Genomic DNA, 16,848 nt, shown 5'->3' on the forward strand with positions numbered 1-16,848 from the left:
TCAAAATATAGATCACTGAAAGATTATTTTCAATCACGTGGTTTTGTGTCACGGAACGGCGTGGCCGAAGAACCCAAATGCAGGCAGGCGAGAAAGGGTTAACAAAACAAGACTTTAATAAAGAATATAACCACAAAACAAAAACCCACGCGGGGGTAAAATAACAAAGACAAGGGGAATAAGAAAGGCAGACTTAACAGGAACAATAAACTACTAACTAGACTAACAGAACACTTAAACTAAACTGACAACAACTAGATAAACATTTACTCACAAACAGGAACAAGGTACAATGACTAAACAGGCTTGGGGAAACACTACGGTGGCACACTGGATACACCGGTACATAGAACGTAAGTACATACACAACACGAGCAACCAGACAATGAAACATGAGGGCAATATAAAGGCAAGACAAACGAGGGATAATGACACAGGGCAGGTGGGAAACATTAGACACGGCAGGGAAGCAATACATGAAACGAGAGGGGCGGGGCCAATGACAAGACACGAGAAAGCACATGAGATGTAGAAAACGTAATGGCTTTCTCAAATAAAACCTAAGGGCTCCGTCCCGATCCTGCCACATGACTAGAAATACAGAATCAAGAATGCAGGACTGTGACAGTTTTGATTTGAATTTAATAGAAATTAGTTTTTACGTGGTCGTTGTTTCAGTAGGCTATGTTAAGCTGTTTCCTAATGGACTTCTATGGGGAAGAAAACACCTTTTGGTTTCATGGTTTAATCAATTTAAACAATCAAAAACAACACATAACAAAGGTATTTTGAATTTGTGATTCAAATCAAAAACATTTCCCCCCATTTTGTGTCCCACCCACTTCTCAAACCAAAGTTACACCCTTGCTTGGTTGTTACTGTAAGGGAAATGCAAGGAAAGAAAGAAGATTTTGTTACAAGTTGTTCTCTTAAAGGGATAATATTGGGGGTGGGAGGGAACTGTCCTTTTATAAAGTTATAAGTTATAAAGTAAAGTTATAAAGATGTGGTTTCTGAACTTGTATTTTGATAGTTTAGCAATTTGGCAACATGTTGACAGAGCTTTTTCAAAGTTATACATTTCTATGTAAGCACCATTTTTTATCTTTACGCTAAAAGAAAAAATATTAGCAATGTTTGCTTCAACTTTACTTAAGTAGATTTAATATAAAAAGTACTTTTGATACTTAAGTACAATATTTATCTGATACTTTAAGACTTTTACTCAAGTCATATTCTAAAAGGTTTCTTTCACTTTTCAGTAATTTTCTGGCAAGATATTTGTACTTTGTACTTTATACATCACTGGATGAGATCTATCAAAATCAGTCAACAATCACATAACAAACCGTTTCACAGAGCTGAGGACAGATTCATTACATGCAAAATAAGCACATGTTTCACGCAGTTAACGGTTCTCACAAGCTCATGTTTATGACATGCTTGTAGAATTTGTTTAGTGGGTTTTAAGGTCTCTGGGAGCCCAGACTGTATGATAAGTGCCTTTACATATGGAGTAACTTCATTTGAAAGTTTCAGTGGACGGTGGAGTTAAATAATAGACATCTTATATTCCCAAAATTATATTTTGTCATATTTCATATATCATGTCAAATGATATTTTGACTTTATAATACTTTTTAAGGGCCTTAATTTTCTCTTAATTGATTTTTATGAATACTTTTTAAGACCCCGCGGACACCCTGTTAATAGGAACATAAATATAATAGGGAATAAAATATATAGTTTGTGTCATAAAAAATCATTATGTCTATAGAAAGTCCTCGTAAACCACACATGCAAATGAAAACTTGACAATAAAAACTTTGATTTGATTACAAAGTTTATTTAATAAAAACAAAACAAAAAAGATCATCACCATTACCTTAACAAACAAGAGTAAGTGGAAACCGTGCACCATAATAAAAACATGGTAAATATTTGGGGCCATTATTTATCATCACCTTTCACTAAAAAATGACTTAATTACATGAAAAATAATTACTTAAAGGTAAGGAAACTACACTCATATGTAGTGAAGTACAAACTACCACTTAGCATCTACTTGCCCAACAGCCCAAAGTTAAACCCCTCCCCAATACAGAACTGACTATAATGAGTTTAGTTAGATTAAAGATGAATGAGGAGAAATGGCAACAGAATTGTTGCACAAGGAAGGTACTGTAGGTTTATAAATGCATGAAATAATCAGGCAGTTCCCTTAATGATAATGTCAGCATCTTTAAGGACCTCGCACATGTCAGGGCTTTGGTGCTTACTCAAAGCCGCACAACCTGAGTTTCTCCAGTCTGCAGTCTGGATCTTCCCGTAGATCAGAGAGCAGCTTCTTTCCTTCAGCTCCTGGATGATTAAGGCTCAGATCCAGTTCTCTTATGTGTGAGGGGTTTAACTTCACAGATGAAGCCAGACAACAACAGCCTTCCTCTGTCACCTTACAGTGAGATAATCTACAAACACACACATAAACAGTGACCAATAAGAACTGAAGGAGCGTGGCTTTCCATCAATTACAGTAATCAGATATTTTCTGTTCTTCTATCGCGGACTGATCTGGAGCTGGACAAATTTGCCGTTAACTTCCGTAACGTAACTGACGTCAGGTGAGAACATTCTTAATAATATTTGGATATTATTATTAATAAACAAACAATTAAAATGTTTTCATTTAATTTATACAATTCAAATGTATAATTAAGGTTAAAAGTAATATTTAATGATATTAAAAATAATTTTCCTGGCTCTGACTGGGTGGGCCACCTGTCAATCTGGGTGGGCCTAGGCCCTCCCAGGCCCACCCGTAGCTCCGCCCCTGTGCTGACTACTGATTTGTGGTGGATTCTTTAAACATTTTTAACTTGGTTGGTTTGTATAACCAATTTTTTACTAAAAATTGTTTACTCTTGGCACACATAGATCAGTTAAATACCTCAATATCTCCAGTTTACAGTTTGGGCTCTTCAGTCCATCAGAAATCAGCTTCACTCCTGAATCCTGTAGGTTATTAAAACTCATGTCCAATTCTTTCAGAGGCGAGTTTGATGATTGTAGAGCTGATGATACACTTTCACAGCACTCAGCAGTGAGTTTACAGTCTGTAAATCTAAACAAAAAACAGCATCAGCGTAAACACCCTTTTTGTGTGTGGTTCACATGTTTAGTTGTTTGTGTTTTATTTGATGAGTGTCACTGTAAGATACAGTGTTGGGTAAATTCAAGGGTACACATGAAATGGCTTATTCAATCCATTCAAATAAATAACTAAATAAATGATTCTGACCAAAGTATACAAATGTGGGATGGATACATTAGAGCACATATTTTAAAGTTAGACTTATAACTTGACTCGCTGGGGCCCAGGTCAGGGAGCAGACAGTATGGCTTAACCAACTGTCTGCTTGCTGTCTCACGTCGCAGAATACACAAAATGTACAACATGTAGTAATCCGTTCTCCCAAACATCACAAAATAGAGACTGTGTCTGTCCCCCGGATTAGCAAACATAAAATAATGCGTAAACCTCTTGAAAGTAATTTAATAAACGTTAAACAAACTAAACATGAACAAAATACAGATAATCAACTGTTACGACTCGGATTGCTAAATATTAGATCTCTCTCTAATAAAGCACTTTTTGTTAACGATATGATAACAGATCATAAAATAGACATGCTCTGTTTGACAGAAACATGGCTAAAACCAGATGATTATATTGCTTTAAATGAATCTGTCCCCCAAGATTATTATTATAAACACGAGCCTCGTCTAAAAGGCAGAGGGGGAGGTGTCGCAGCACTTTACAATAACTCTCTTAGCATTTCCCAGAAGTCGAACTCTAAATATAATTCTTTTGAAGTCATGGTTCTTCATGTTTCAACACCTAATACTAAAGATAAAACACTTTTTAAATTGATTCTAGCTATTGTATATAGGCCTCCAGGGCACCACACAGATTTTATTAAAGAATTTGGTGGGTTCTTATCAGAACTAGTACTGGCCGCAGATAGACTCCTTGTCGTTGGTGACTTTAACATCCACGTAGATAACGTTACAGATGCCTTAGGAATGGCTTTCAAAGACACTCTTAACTCCATGGGCATTAGTCAACATGTGTCAGGACCCACTCACCTTCGTAATCATACTTTAGATTTAATACTGTCTTACGGTATAAATGTGGACGACGTTAAAATCCTTCAGCAGAGTGAAGACATTTCGGATCATTATCTGGTATTATGTTTGCTTCACTGGCCTACGGCTGCAAATAAAACTCATTGTTACAAATATGGTAGAACAATAACTTCAACTACCAAAGATGCGTTTCTCGATAATCTGCCCGAATTGTCTCAAATCATGAGAAATAACGTTGAAGATCTTGACATTACCACTGAAAATTTTAATTCCACCTTCTCGGTAACGCTAGACAAAGTTGCTCCACTACGTTTAAAGAAGATTAAAAATGGCAGCCCCACACCGTGGTATAATGAACACACTCAGGCTCTAAAGAAAGCGGCCCGAAAAATGGAGCGCAACTTTAAGAAAACTAAATTAGAGGTATTTCGTACAGCATGGAAGGATAGTATTCGAAAATACAGGAAAGCCCTAATAACTTCTAGATCCGCCTACTTTTCATCACTAATAGAAGAAAACCAGCACAACCCTAGGTTTTTATTTAACACGGTGGCTAAATTAACAAAAAATAAATCGTCAGTGACTTCTGATCCTGTATATCAGCATAGCAGTGATGAATTTATGAACTACTTCACATATAAAATCCAAGATATTAGAGAAAAAATTATAACAATGCAATCAGAAGTGAAACCCGCTGAACAAACTAACTACAGCGCCCTTAAGGAGAAAATGCAATTATTTTATACCGTAGATCAAGATGAGCTGTCTAAAATTATTAGATCATCTAAATCAACAACATGCATACTAGACCCTATACCTACAAATCTACTGAAAGAGATGCTCCCAGAAATTATAGATCCTCTTCTTGGTATTATTAACTCATCTCTGACATTAGGACATGTGCCTAAAGCATATAAGGTGGCTGTTATAAGGCCCCTTGTCAAAAAACCCCAACTCGACCCTAGAGAACTAAGGAACTACAGGCCTATATCGAATCTACCTTTCATATCTAAAGTTCTGGAAAAAGTAGTTTCAACTCAATTATGCTCCTTCCTCCAAAGGAATGACATCAATGAAGAATTCCAGTCTGGATTTAGAGCATGTCACAGTACAGAGACTGCTTTGATCAGAGTTACAAATGATCTGCTATTGGCGTCTGACCGAGGTTGTATCTCGTTATTGGTGCTGCTAGACCTTAGTGCTGCATTCGATACCATTGACCACAGCACACTCCTACATAGACTCGAAAATTATGTCGGCATTAAGGGAATAGCTTTGAAATGGTTTAAATCTTATTTATCCGACCGTTTTCAATTTGTAGCAATAAACAATGAGGTGTCACGCAAATCGCAAGTCCAGTACGGTGTACCACAGGGCTCAGTCTTAGGGCCTCTGCTCTTCGCATTATACATGCTACCTCTAGGAGATATAATAAAGCGACACGGAGTTAGCTTTCACTGTTATGCTGATGATACTCAACTTTATATTTCCTCGAAGCCTCATGAAACACAGCAGTTCCATCGAATAATGGAATGCATAGTCGATATAAAAAACTGGATGAGTAACAACTTTTTATTACTGAACTCGGACAAAACGGAAGTGTTACTTATTGGACCGAAAACTGCTATAAGTAACAACCAAGAATACTGTTTAACTATTGACGGATGTTCCATAAAACCCTCGTCGTCAGCAAAGAATCTTGGCGTTCTATTCGATAGTAATCTGTCATTTGAGAGCCACGTCGCCAACACCTGTAAAATTGCGTTTTTCCATCTTAAGAATATATCTAAACTACGTCATATGCTGTCAATCTCAGATGCAGAGAAGTTAATTCATGCATTCATGACATCAAGACTAGATTACTGTAATGCACTGTTAGGTGGTTGCCCTGCAGGCTTATTACAAAAACTCCAATTGGTCCAAAACGCGGCAGCTCGAGTTCTTACACGTACAAAAAAGTATGAACATATTAGCCCGGTTCTGTCAACCTTGCACTGGTTACCTATAAAGCATCGCGTTAACTTTAAAATCTTGCTTATTACCTATAAAGCCTTACATGGTTTAGCTCCTCAGTACTTGAATGAACTCCTTTTGTATTACAGTCCTTCACGTGCATTACGCTCTCAGGCGTCCTGTCAGTTGGTAATACCTAGAATTTCAAAATCAAGTGCAGGTGGTAGATCCTTTTCCTATCTAGCGCCTAAACTTTGGAATAGTCTTCCCTGCACTGTCCGGGAGGCAGACACACTCTGTCAGTTTAAATCTAGACTAAAGACGCATCTTTTTAATCTTGCATACACTACTCTTCCATAATATAAATCTTCAGAGGGTTTAGGCTGCATTAGTTAGATCAACCGGAACCAAAAACACAACTGATGTACTTGTTGCATCAAAGAGTACAGAACAGTACTCTACTCTCAGCCAGTCTTGTCTCATTGTTCCAAGGTTACCACAGCGAGCAGGATGCAGTTCATGGCCTGACCTGATGGTAGAGCGGAGAATGGGAAGTGGGGACCTGACAAGAGCTGAGATGATAGAGCTGGATAAAGAAGGACGCGGTCTCTTGACATGTCTTCACCACAAAACTTCAAATGCTATTAGATTATTAATGATAATCTTAAACTATAATTTATTTTATTATTAAGTTTATTTATTTTATTTAGCCTTGTTGTGCAAGTTCTCTGGAGCTTGTGCAGAGGCAGCAGCTTTTGCCAGAGGGGAACTGGAATCCCCTGGTTGGGCCTGGGTTCTCCTGAGGTTTTTTTTCTCGATTAGAGTTTTGGGTTCCTCGCCACCGTTTGCATACTGTTTTTGCACTATCTGCCTGACCGGGGGGGCTGCTTTAGAATCTTAAAGTTTTACTTAATTAATATTGCATATAGGAATTTATAGTCTGTTATATTTGACCTGTGCTTCTCTCTCCTTATCCTAAATGTGTGCTCTCACTGAGCGTGTGTGCGTACTTGTCCGTGTACGTACGTGTGTGTGTGTGTTGTGTGTGTGTGTGTGTGTGTGTGTGTGCGTGTCTCTGTGTCTGTGTGTGTTGGTGCGTGTTGTGTGTGTGGAGTGTTTTGTGTGTGGGTGTGTCTGTCTTCTGTGTTTTCAACCTTTTCTTGTTTTTGCAGGTACAACTTTGATTGTTTTGCTTGTAGTCAATGTGTCTCCTGTACAGCTGCTTTGTAACAATGAAAATTGTAAAAGCGCTATATAAATAAAGTTGAGTTGAGTTGAGTTAAGTTGGATGTCATTTCCACTATCGAATATATTGCACAGTGTTTAGTTCAATTACATCAGAAGTAACTGTAATTAAATTACACAAAAATAAGAGTAATCCCTTACTTTACTTTTCAAGGGAAAAGTAATTAAATTACAGTAACTAATTACTTTGTAACTAGTTACTCCCAACACTGGTAAGATAGTTTTCTTCACCCTGTTTGCATGCTTTTTGAAGTGATGGAACGTGTGATGGAAATGTCCAATTTTAGGCACCTACACCCAACCCCTGCGTCCCACATACTATCTGTCCCAAACAGTAATTCAAATTAGTATTAGCATGTCCCAACTTGTGGTGTGTTGAAATAAGTATTTTTCTGAAATACTTTAGTATCTGCAGTTTACAGTTTGGGCTCTTCAGTCCATCAGAGATCAGCTTCACTCCTGAATCATGTAGATTATTGTAACTCATGTCCAGTTCTCTCAGAGAAGAGTTTGATGACTGTAGAGCTGATGATACACTTTCACAGCACTCTTCACTGAGATCACAGGCTCTCAATCTAAACAGAGGAGAGAAGCAGAGTGTCTGTGTCAGGGGACAATATTCACCGTTTGTGTGTGGTTCACATTTTTTGTTGTCTGTTTTCCTCACAGGCACAGAATAACCAGAGATCTATCAAAAATCAGACTATAAAAGAACCAACAGTTCTGAGGCACCACCATTGACTACCATAGTAGGAAAAAAGTAAAACGGATAGTTAAAGGTTCTTCAGAACTGTTTGACTTGCTAAATTTCTCAAAATATCTTCTTTCGTGTTCAACAGAACAAAAAATAATAATACATTTTTTTAGGAATATTTTGTATTCCCGAAAACAACTTCTTAAGACAATTCTTATTTTTTTCTCAAGATTGATCTCAAAATTGAAAACAAATTATCGAAACAAAAGCTTGTCGTTAATATCATCTTCAAGTTAGGATAGCCTCACAGTTAATATTTTTCAACTTGCGTCGCATCTATTCACATCGCTGCATTGACTTTTTATCTAATTTACTTGTACAAATAATTTTTGTTTTGGGTTTGGTGTTAAAACAGCATAGTACTGTAGCGCGCAAGCTCAAAATTAGCAAAGTTATAGTTATCGTCATAATTTGAATGCCCCTTTACTGCCCAACATACTTGAGTTTCTCCAGTTTGCAATGTGAATCTTTCAGTAGATCAGAGATTTGCCTCAGTCCTGAGACTCCTGGACTATTGTAGCTCAGATCCAGTTCTCTGATGTGTGAGGGGTTTGACCTCAAAGTTGAGGCCAGATAAGAACAGCCTTCCTCTGTCACCATACAGTCAGACAACCTACAACAGACCAGCAGTGAAGTTGAGGTGATCAGTGACATCAGAAAGAATAACATACAAGTCCTCAACACTCAAACACCTGATACTGTTAGTGCCCTGAATGAGATCGGACGCTTAGTGCCCTGAGAAAGTGGTCTAGATATATGAAAACCAGAGAATTGTGTATTGGCCAGTGTATTGGCTCAGTTGGGGCGGACCCTACAGATCCTGACCTCAACATCACGGGGTCCACGTGTAGATTAGTTTTTTCTAGTGGTCATACATTGATGTGTTAAATACCTCAATGTCTCCAGTTTACAGGTTTGGCTCTTCAGTTCATCAGAGATCAGCTTCACTCCTGAATCCTGTAGATTATTGTGACTCATGTCCAGTTCTATCAGAGGAGAGTTTGGTGATTGTAGAGCTGATGCTACACTTTCACAGCACTCAAAAGTGAGGTTACAGCCGGACAATCTAAACCGAGAACATAAGCAGAGCATCAGTGTCAAATGGTCAGCAGCACAGAGAGGAGTGCACATAGGGTTCACTTTCCGTATGTGGAAACATTGTCCAAATGCTATGAAAATAATTGCAAACGTGGCCAAGAACCAAAAAAATGTATATGCAAAAACTTTCAATTAAATCACTCACATGGCTTTTCTGCAGCATCTCAAAGCTGGGATTAGTCTCATGTAGTTTTCAGGTGATGTGTTGTACGTCCTTATGTTGAACTCATCCATCACCTCCTCTGATATCAGCCGTAAGTAGGTCAACACTGAACACATTGAAGCTGAGAGTTCTCTTCCTGAATTTCTGCCTGAACTCCGGTACCGCTGGATTTCCTCGTGTAATGATTTATCTTTTAGCTCAAGTAGGCAGTAGTACAGGTTGACTGAAGCTTCAGCTGAGATGTTGTGGTTTAGTAATTGTTTAATGTGTTCTTGAACTTTTGCTATGCTCTCGGTTCTGCTCTTTATCTTACTAAACAAACCATTTAGAAGTTTCTGATTGGATTCCAGAGAAAGGCCCAGAAGAAACCTTAGAAAAAGGTTTAAATGTCCTCTCTCACTCTGGATTGCTTTATCAACAGCATTGTTTAGTAAATTGTGCAAATCAAGTTTTTTGGCGGCCATTCTAAACAACATTCGAAGTTCACGTTGGTCCCTTTTTTCAAAGAAAGGCTTTTCAAAAAAAAACTGAAGTGCCTCCAGGTTCTTGTTCAGGTAATTGAGGAAAACATGTAGCGCAGCAAGGAACTCTTGAACGCTCAGATGCACAAAGCAGAAAGCCTTCACCTCATGAAGTCCAGCTTCTTTCTTAAAGATCTCGGTGAGCATTCCTGTGGACTCAGTCAAGTCTTCACTCACATCAATACCGCACTTTTTCAGCTCTTCCTCATCGAACACAGTTTTTTCTTCCTTTAGTTGTTCAAAAGCTAGCTTGGCCAATTTCACAACCATTGTTTTATCTGAATCCATCAACTTTGTATAGTTTCTTTCAACTTTTGCATCATGTTTCCTGTTCTTCATGTTCATCTGTATCAGAAAGAAGTGGATGTACATTTCAGTGAGTGTTGTGGGAATGTCCTCTGTGTTGTTCTCAATGAGAGTTTCCAGAAGAACAATAGCCGTGATCCAACAGAACACAGGAATGTGGCACATGATGTAGAGACTACGAGATGTCTTGATGTGTGAGATAATTCTGGAGGCCTGAGACTCATCTTTGATTCTTTTTCTGAAGTACTCTTCCTTCTGTTGGTCAGTGAATCCTTGCACCTCTGTGAACAAATCTACATATTCTGAAGGGATTTGATTGGCTGCTGCTGGTCGTGAGGTCACCCAGACAAGAGCTGATGGAAGCAGATGACCTTTGATGAGACTTGTGAACAATTCATCCACAGTTGATTTTTCATCAACATCAGTCACCATTTCACTTTCAAAATCTAAAGGCAGTCGACTCTCATCAAGTCCATCAAAGATAAATGCAAGATTACACTTCTTATATACATTTGTTTTTTCAATTTTTTTCAGTTCAGGATAAAATTTACTCAGAAACTGATGCATACTGATCTTTTCTTCTTTAATCAAATTTATTTCTCGGAATGGAAGCAGGAACATGGCGTCTATATCCTGATTGGCTTTTCCTTCAGCCCAGTCCAGAATAAACTTGTGCACAGAGACGGTCTTTCCAATGCCAGTGATGCCTTTGGTCAGTACAATCTTTCTCTTTGTCGTATTTTGTCCCAATGAACTGAAGATATCATTGCAGTTAATTTGTCTCTCCTGTTGTTTTTTGCTCTTGAAAGCTTCATCAATCTGTAGACTTTCATGCTCTTCATTCACTCCTTTAATATCACCCTCTGTGAAAAAGAGCTCTACATAAATATCCTTGAGATGGGTTTTTTCTTTTTTTTTGACATCACAAATATGCTCTGCCTTTTCCTTCATGTTAGATTTGTGAATTGTCAAAAACTCTTGCAGCATTAAATCATCTGAAAAAAAGGATTGGAGATGCAAGCATTTTTATGAACAGTATTAACCGGTATGGGTATTTTTTAAATGATACTCTTAAAAAAAACACTGGCTGTATGGTCTTAAATTCAGATCAGTGGTTCTCAACCAGGTTAAATTTTGAGTAAATTTTATTTCAGAGGTACTGCAGCTGGCACGTGCAGGGGGCTCTGGCGGGGGTGCTTAAGTCCCTTCCCCTTTGTCCAATGTGCCCTTTTTGATGCCCAAAGTGCCCTTTTCACGAACTGTCGAAGGTGGGAATCCCTCCCTGGAAAGGCATTTGCGACCAGCTAGAATGCGAGCGCGAAACGAGGTCGCGCATGGGCGGAACACGATCGCAAATACCGTCTTGAGCACCTGCCTCTCCAAAGGTCTCTGCAGAGCAATGTACTGCAGGTGGGGCACAACAGTTCCCCGAGAACCCAACCTCTGGAACTCTGTAGCAATTTTAGGCTGCGCACCAAAGCTTAATATCTACAAAGTCAGGAAGCAACAGCAGTTACCTCTTCAGCATCTTGAGAAACAGGTAGCTCATATGTTTGTATTTCAGACTGTAATCTCAGAATAAACTCAAATCTCTGTCTTCCGATGAGTTCAGAGTGTACATAAAGAGAGTGGTATATAAATAAATGGCCTTTCAATATATTTCTGAATGACGGCTGTTTAAAGTTGTTGACAGTTATTACATAGATGTATATTAACAGGCAAATGACACCACACCACGTCTGTATTATATACTGCGAAACACTCTTGCTCTCCTTAAACGTGCACCATGGAATAATGTAGTTTTGATGTGCCGCTTGCTCATAATCAGGGTTTTTGTAGGTTATAAGTCAATTTTAAGATTTTTTTAAGCACATTATGAATGACTTTTAAGACCTGTATCACAACATAAAAACGCACACCTACATAACATTCCTGGTTTAATTTCTTTCTTGCATATTAAGCAATAAGATTCAAAAATGTTGCTCAGCTATAAATATGAATGAACAATTGTCAAACTAATATCCTATTGGTACAGAACGACTGTAACACTAGTGACAGATAAAAATTTAAAGACTGCACACTTATCAACAAAGTATTATTTATTTATTTTTGCAACGGATGTTGGGTAATACAACAACATTGGGTATGATTCTATTGGCGACGTTGTCCTAAAAACCAAACGCAACACTCAGATGTGTGTTGCACAAGATTGGTGTTGCATTGTAGCGTCTACAAAGGCTTGTAGAATATCACGTGACATTATACTGTAGCGCAGCTATTGTGTAGGGATATAAGCTGTACAAAACATTCCTTAGCACAGTGACGGGTGACGTGACAGACAACTAGTTGTCGGTTTCGTTTACACAGCACGGCGACTGCGGTTGTCACTGTGTGTTAACGCAACTTGGGGATTTACTAACCGAATATTATTATTCTTGGGTTTACGCCATTCCTTTCAATGCAAACAAACCAGAATGCCTTCACCGGTTGCTTAGTGACGGTTGTGTTGAAGTGCATCAGAAACGCGCAGGTGCGCAATTCGACTAAATCTAATATTAATTCTTGAGCTGAATATGTGCGCTCAATCTGCGCAGAACATTGTTTCTTGGGTTTGCACCATTCCTTTCAAAGCAAACAAACCAGAACACCTTCACCGGTTGCTTAGTGACGGTTATGTTGAATTAAGTCAGAAATGCGCAGGTGTGCAATTACACTAACGTTAGCGGCCCACCGGGAAAACGCCCGGTACGCCAGATGGCCAGTCCGCCCCTGACTGTGACCCCCATCCAAAGACTGACCTCGCAGACCCCTCTCACCCTGCATTTTCAAAAACTCGGATCTAGACAAATCACAATAATGACCCATTTTGGAAGTTTGCATCCCCGAAAATCGATTTTATGTCGGTGGCACAATCTCAAAGAAACACACATAACACGAAGCTGATTGGTTACAATATAAGTTGTATGTTGGTCTCATTTCTAGGCTTAAAGCAGCTAATCACATTTGTGCTAGCGAAAGAAAGAACCACAACACCATGGAATCAGGAGCATTTCAATGAGCATGAGAGGTAGCGTTACATGCCCATAGGAAAATTAAGACCGGTGTAAAATTATTTAAGACCTAGAACACAATAGTTAAGTGAATTTAAGACTCCTAGAAGGCCTAAAATTTTGAACTTTTTTTTAAGACTTTTTAAGACCCTGTGGAAACCCTGATTATACAGAAACATATTTAAGAAGGAAACCGAGAAAGAGCAGCAGCAGAAAACTTGTGAAAGTGAAACCCTGCCCAAAACACAGTTTTATCTGGCAGAATAACCCTATTGTAATAATGCCCATAACACACTTTGTAATGGTAAAAAGCTAATAATTATTTATTTATTTATTATTATAGATATTAAACTATATAAACAAATTGAGGAAACACTGACTGCGCAAATGGACGGGGGGCACCAGATCTTTAAATGGGTTTACAGGGGGGCGTGACGTGACCACGAAAAGGTTGAGAACCACTGATTTGCGCAGTTAATACACCCAAGGTCAAAATCTTTTGTCAGAGCAATGTAATGAAAGCATACCTTCTGAGTGTTTTCCTGTCTTCTCTATGGATTCTCGTCGCTCTGTGAAGGGAAAAGGAGAATATTTCCTATAGGCAGATTTATATACACATTGTAGTCATGTTGTGTCTGTCTTGCAAGTTTTTAAAATACAGGTACATAGCTGTTTCCAGCTGTTTCTGACGTTCAATTTTTTCATGAGAAACAAATACACAACGACATAAAAACACAAACAACACTATTGAGAATTTAACTGTCTGACTATTAAAAGCATAGTTCGTCTAAAACAAAAATTATTTTATTGCTACTAAGAGTTTGAACACAAAAAAGTTCTCACAGTAATTTGCCCTAAGTTCTCCTTTTGTTTCATTTTGTTTGTATTACGTTATTTCAGACAAAATCACTGTGAGAAGCTGATCACTTTTATTTAATGGTAAATAATCTTTTCAAATAACTCATCTTCACTTCCAATTAAGAAAGAAGCACTTCTTCACATGTATCATTACCTCCAGGGGGCATGACATAGCTGATGTGTATTGGACCTGCTATGGTGTTTCCAGTAAGTACAGGAGCGTTTAAAGTTGCATTTCTGTCAGCTTTCATGTCAACATTGGTTCCTGTATGAGAAGAAGAGCTGTAAAACTGGACTGGGGCATCTCGCACTGAAGCAGATTTGATTTTTGTCGATATCCGATATGCCGATGTTTTTCAAATTATTTTAGCCGATACTGTACGCCTATTAAAGTCTTTTGAGGAGGATAGTACAAAAGGTGTCTCCTTTAAGTTTTTTCTATCATGGCATTTCCGAAAATGGCCACTAGGGTGCTTCAAAACGCCACTTAAGTTGTTAGTCAGTGATAGAAAAAGCAATCGTTTATTTATTTACGTGTCTCTGTCGTACCTTGTGTAAATATCTGCAAAACTTTTGATACATTTAAAAATTGTACATAATTACATGACGTCTGTGAATGGAGTTTAACTGAATGACCGCAATAAAACAGCACATAATAATGTCTAATAAAAAACTTAAAAGAAAAACCAAATACTTTAAAACAAGTAGATGCCAAGGGTTGCATAAATACCTCTCAATGTTTTAATATTTGAATATTCAATGTTGTTTTCTTTTTCTATTAAGCAGATCTATCTGAAATATGTATTTGTTCAAGGTGTAATTGTTTTGTGGGATTAGTCTATTTATTACCAAAGCATTTGACAGTAATACAGTTAAAATGTGAAAATGTAGTAAAACACAAACTTTTTATTTACTGTTCTAAAATTATTGTGAATAATTATCTATATCGAATGATATATAACATTATATAATGGATCTTTTTTTAGCTGTATCACCCAGCCCTTTAAATGTCTTTAGATTGTGTTCTGGAAACTCACCCAGTGTTTCCTGAGGCTCAGCAGATGCCATAGTCCTTCACTCTCTTACTGAATGCTGGACATGAATCAGATTTGAAACAGCTGCATGTTAACATGATGATCTCTGCATTTGCGAAACTATTTTCTAATGCACAGATTAGACTTCCATTATCAATAGATTCCTTCCCATTTAATCCCAGGCTTTAAAGAGAAAATTGTGTGACTCATTTACGAATTGAAAAAATATAAGCAAAAAACTACAGTGATTCTGTATCAATATTCAATAGCGCAGTCAACAATTCTAACTGGTCAGCATTATAGATTTAATATTGACTAACTCACCTTTAGTGATGAGAGCGTTTGTGGATGTTTCTCCTGTCTTGATGAGCAGAGCAAATCAAATTCCTTTCATTCTGCATTTATATACAAAGACTGGTGGGTGTGTTTCTCATGAAAATTTCCAGTGAAATCAATTACATTAGAAAAATAACAACGTGTCACCGCAAATAAAAAAATCATGATATTTCACTATGAAAGCACAAAAGGGAAAAAGTATAAATCTAGAAATTTCTGTGTGCCTAAATCCTGTTAGCCTGTTGAACAGAAAAGGCAATGAAAATACCTTAAAAAGTTGGTGTGATTTAGATAAACTGTCTACTTTAAATTAATCCTTTGTGCGTGAAAAGATTTTGAGAGTTCAGTCTGCAGTTGCTTTACAAGATTGTTTATGAGCTGTGAATGGATTGATGCTAAATACCAAACACACTACTCATTTGCAGAAACAGTCACAGAGAGAAACAGCAGACAAGCAACATACTTGAAACATTTTAACCTGGACAAGTTGAGTGTACTTAAACATTTTGAGGTAACCAATTACCTTAAAAAAGTTAAGTAATGTGTATTTGATATTTGAGTAAAGAGAACTTAAAATGTTCAGCTCATCCAACATATAAAAGGGCATTGCTTTAAATTCTAAGTAGACTGAACTTAAAATAATTAGTAACATCAACTGCTCTGTCGAACTGTGAAATGTAATAAGTTGCCTTTACTTAAAATTAAAACACTACTTTACTTAATCGGTTTCCTCATTTTATTTTAAGTTAGTTGAACTCAATGATAATTGTTGTCTGAACTTACTGATTTAATATAATCAAGTACTGCTGACTCAAAATCATTACTTAAGTTAGCTTATTATAATAGTGTTCACTTTACTAAAACAATATTAGCAAGTGATTAAACTACCATTATGGTGATGAGTGTTTGCTTTAGTTGGGCTCTTGACTCTTGGCTTCTGTTAAGTTAACTTCTCTGTCAGTGCTTGTGTGTGTTTCAGAAATAACACTTGCGCATTGACTAAAAGAGATCTTTAAAAGGACAGTTTGGAGTAGATTTCATAATAGGAGTCAATTATTAATAAAGTACAGAAGCTGTTGTAAATAAGAACGAGTTTGATCCTTTTCTTACTGAGGAGAATGTTTCAATTCATAAATGCACAAGGATTGTGTCAAAAAATAGAATGTTTTACTGACACCCTTAGACATCAACACTCATCATACAAACCTCAACAATGGTGACAATCATCAAACATATTCAGATAAACAGATCAACTGCAATGCATGGGAATCATGAATGAGTTTTGTACTATGATGTTACCCAGCATGCATTGCAGCATGAAGTTTTATTTTGTTGATTGTCACCATTGTTGAGATTCATACACTGATTATTCATGTCTAATTGA

General features: G+C 37.4%; 1 protein-coding gene across 1 annotated transcript; it reads right to left on the reverse strand.

Annotated features, from left to right (window-relative positions):
• Nucleotides 1–1,825: 1,825 nt before the first annotated feature.
• Nucleotides 1,826–15,522, reverse strand: LOC130549509 (NACHT, LRR and PYD domains-containing protein 12-like). Its single transcript, XM_057326748.1, has 10 exons — nucleotides 15,453–15,522; nucleotides 15,132–15,186; nucleotides 14,249–14,359; nucleotides 13,764–13,805; nucleotides 9,342–11,181; nucleotides 8,991–9,164; nucleotides 8,538–8,711; nucleotides 7,746–7,919; nucleotides 2,948–3,121; nucleotides 1,826–2,468 (listed from the first exon to the last, which is right to left on the reverse strand). Exons 2-10 carry the CDS (start codon nucleotides 15,160–15,162, stop codon nucleotides 2,276–2,278), a joined length of 2,913 nt encoding a protein of 970 aa, XP_057182731.1. The 5' UTR covers nucleotides 15,163–15,186; nucleotides 15,453–15,522; the 3' UTR covers nucleotides 1,826–2,275.
• Between the last annotated feature and the right edge of the window lie 1,326 nt (nucleotides 15,523–16,848).

This window comes from Triplophysa rosa, unplaced genomic scaffold, assembly GCF_024868665.1.
Source record: "Triplophysa rosa unplaced genomic scaffold, Trosa_1v2 scaffold124_ERROPOS303670, whole genome shotgun sequence".
In the NCBI taxonomy this organism is placed as follows: Eukaryota; Metazoa; Chordata; class Actinopteri; order Cypriniformes; family Nemacheilidae; genus Triplophysa; species Triplophysa rosa.

Excerpts from the sequence above, each read along its gene's own strand:
- LOC130549509 (XM_057326748.1), bottom strand. The coding sequence starts at position 15,162 with ATGGCATCTGCTGAGCCTCAGGAAACACTGG. Across the intron at positions 13,806-14,248 it reads CTATGTCATGCCCCCTGGAG|AGCGACGAGAATCCATAGAG; the intron begins GTAATGATACAT and ends TTCCCTTCACAG. Across the intron at positions 9,165-9,341 it reads AGATGCTGCAGAAAAGCCAT|ATTGTCCGGCTGTAACCTCA; the intron begins GTGAGTGATTTA and ends TTCTCGGTTTAG.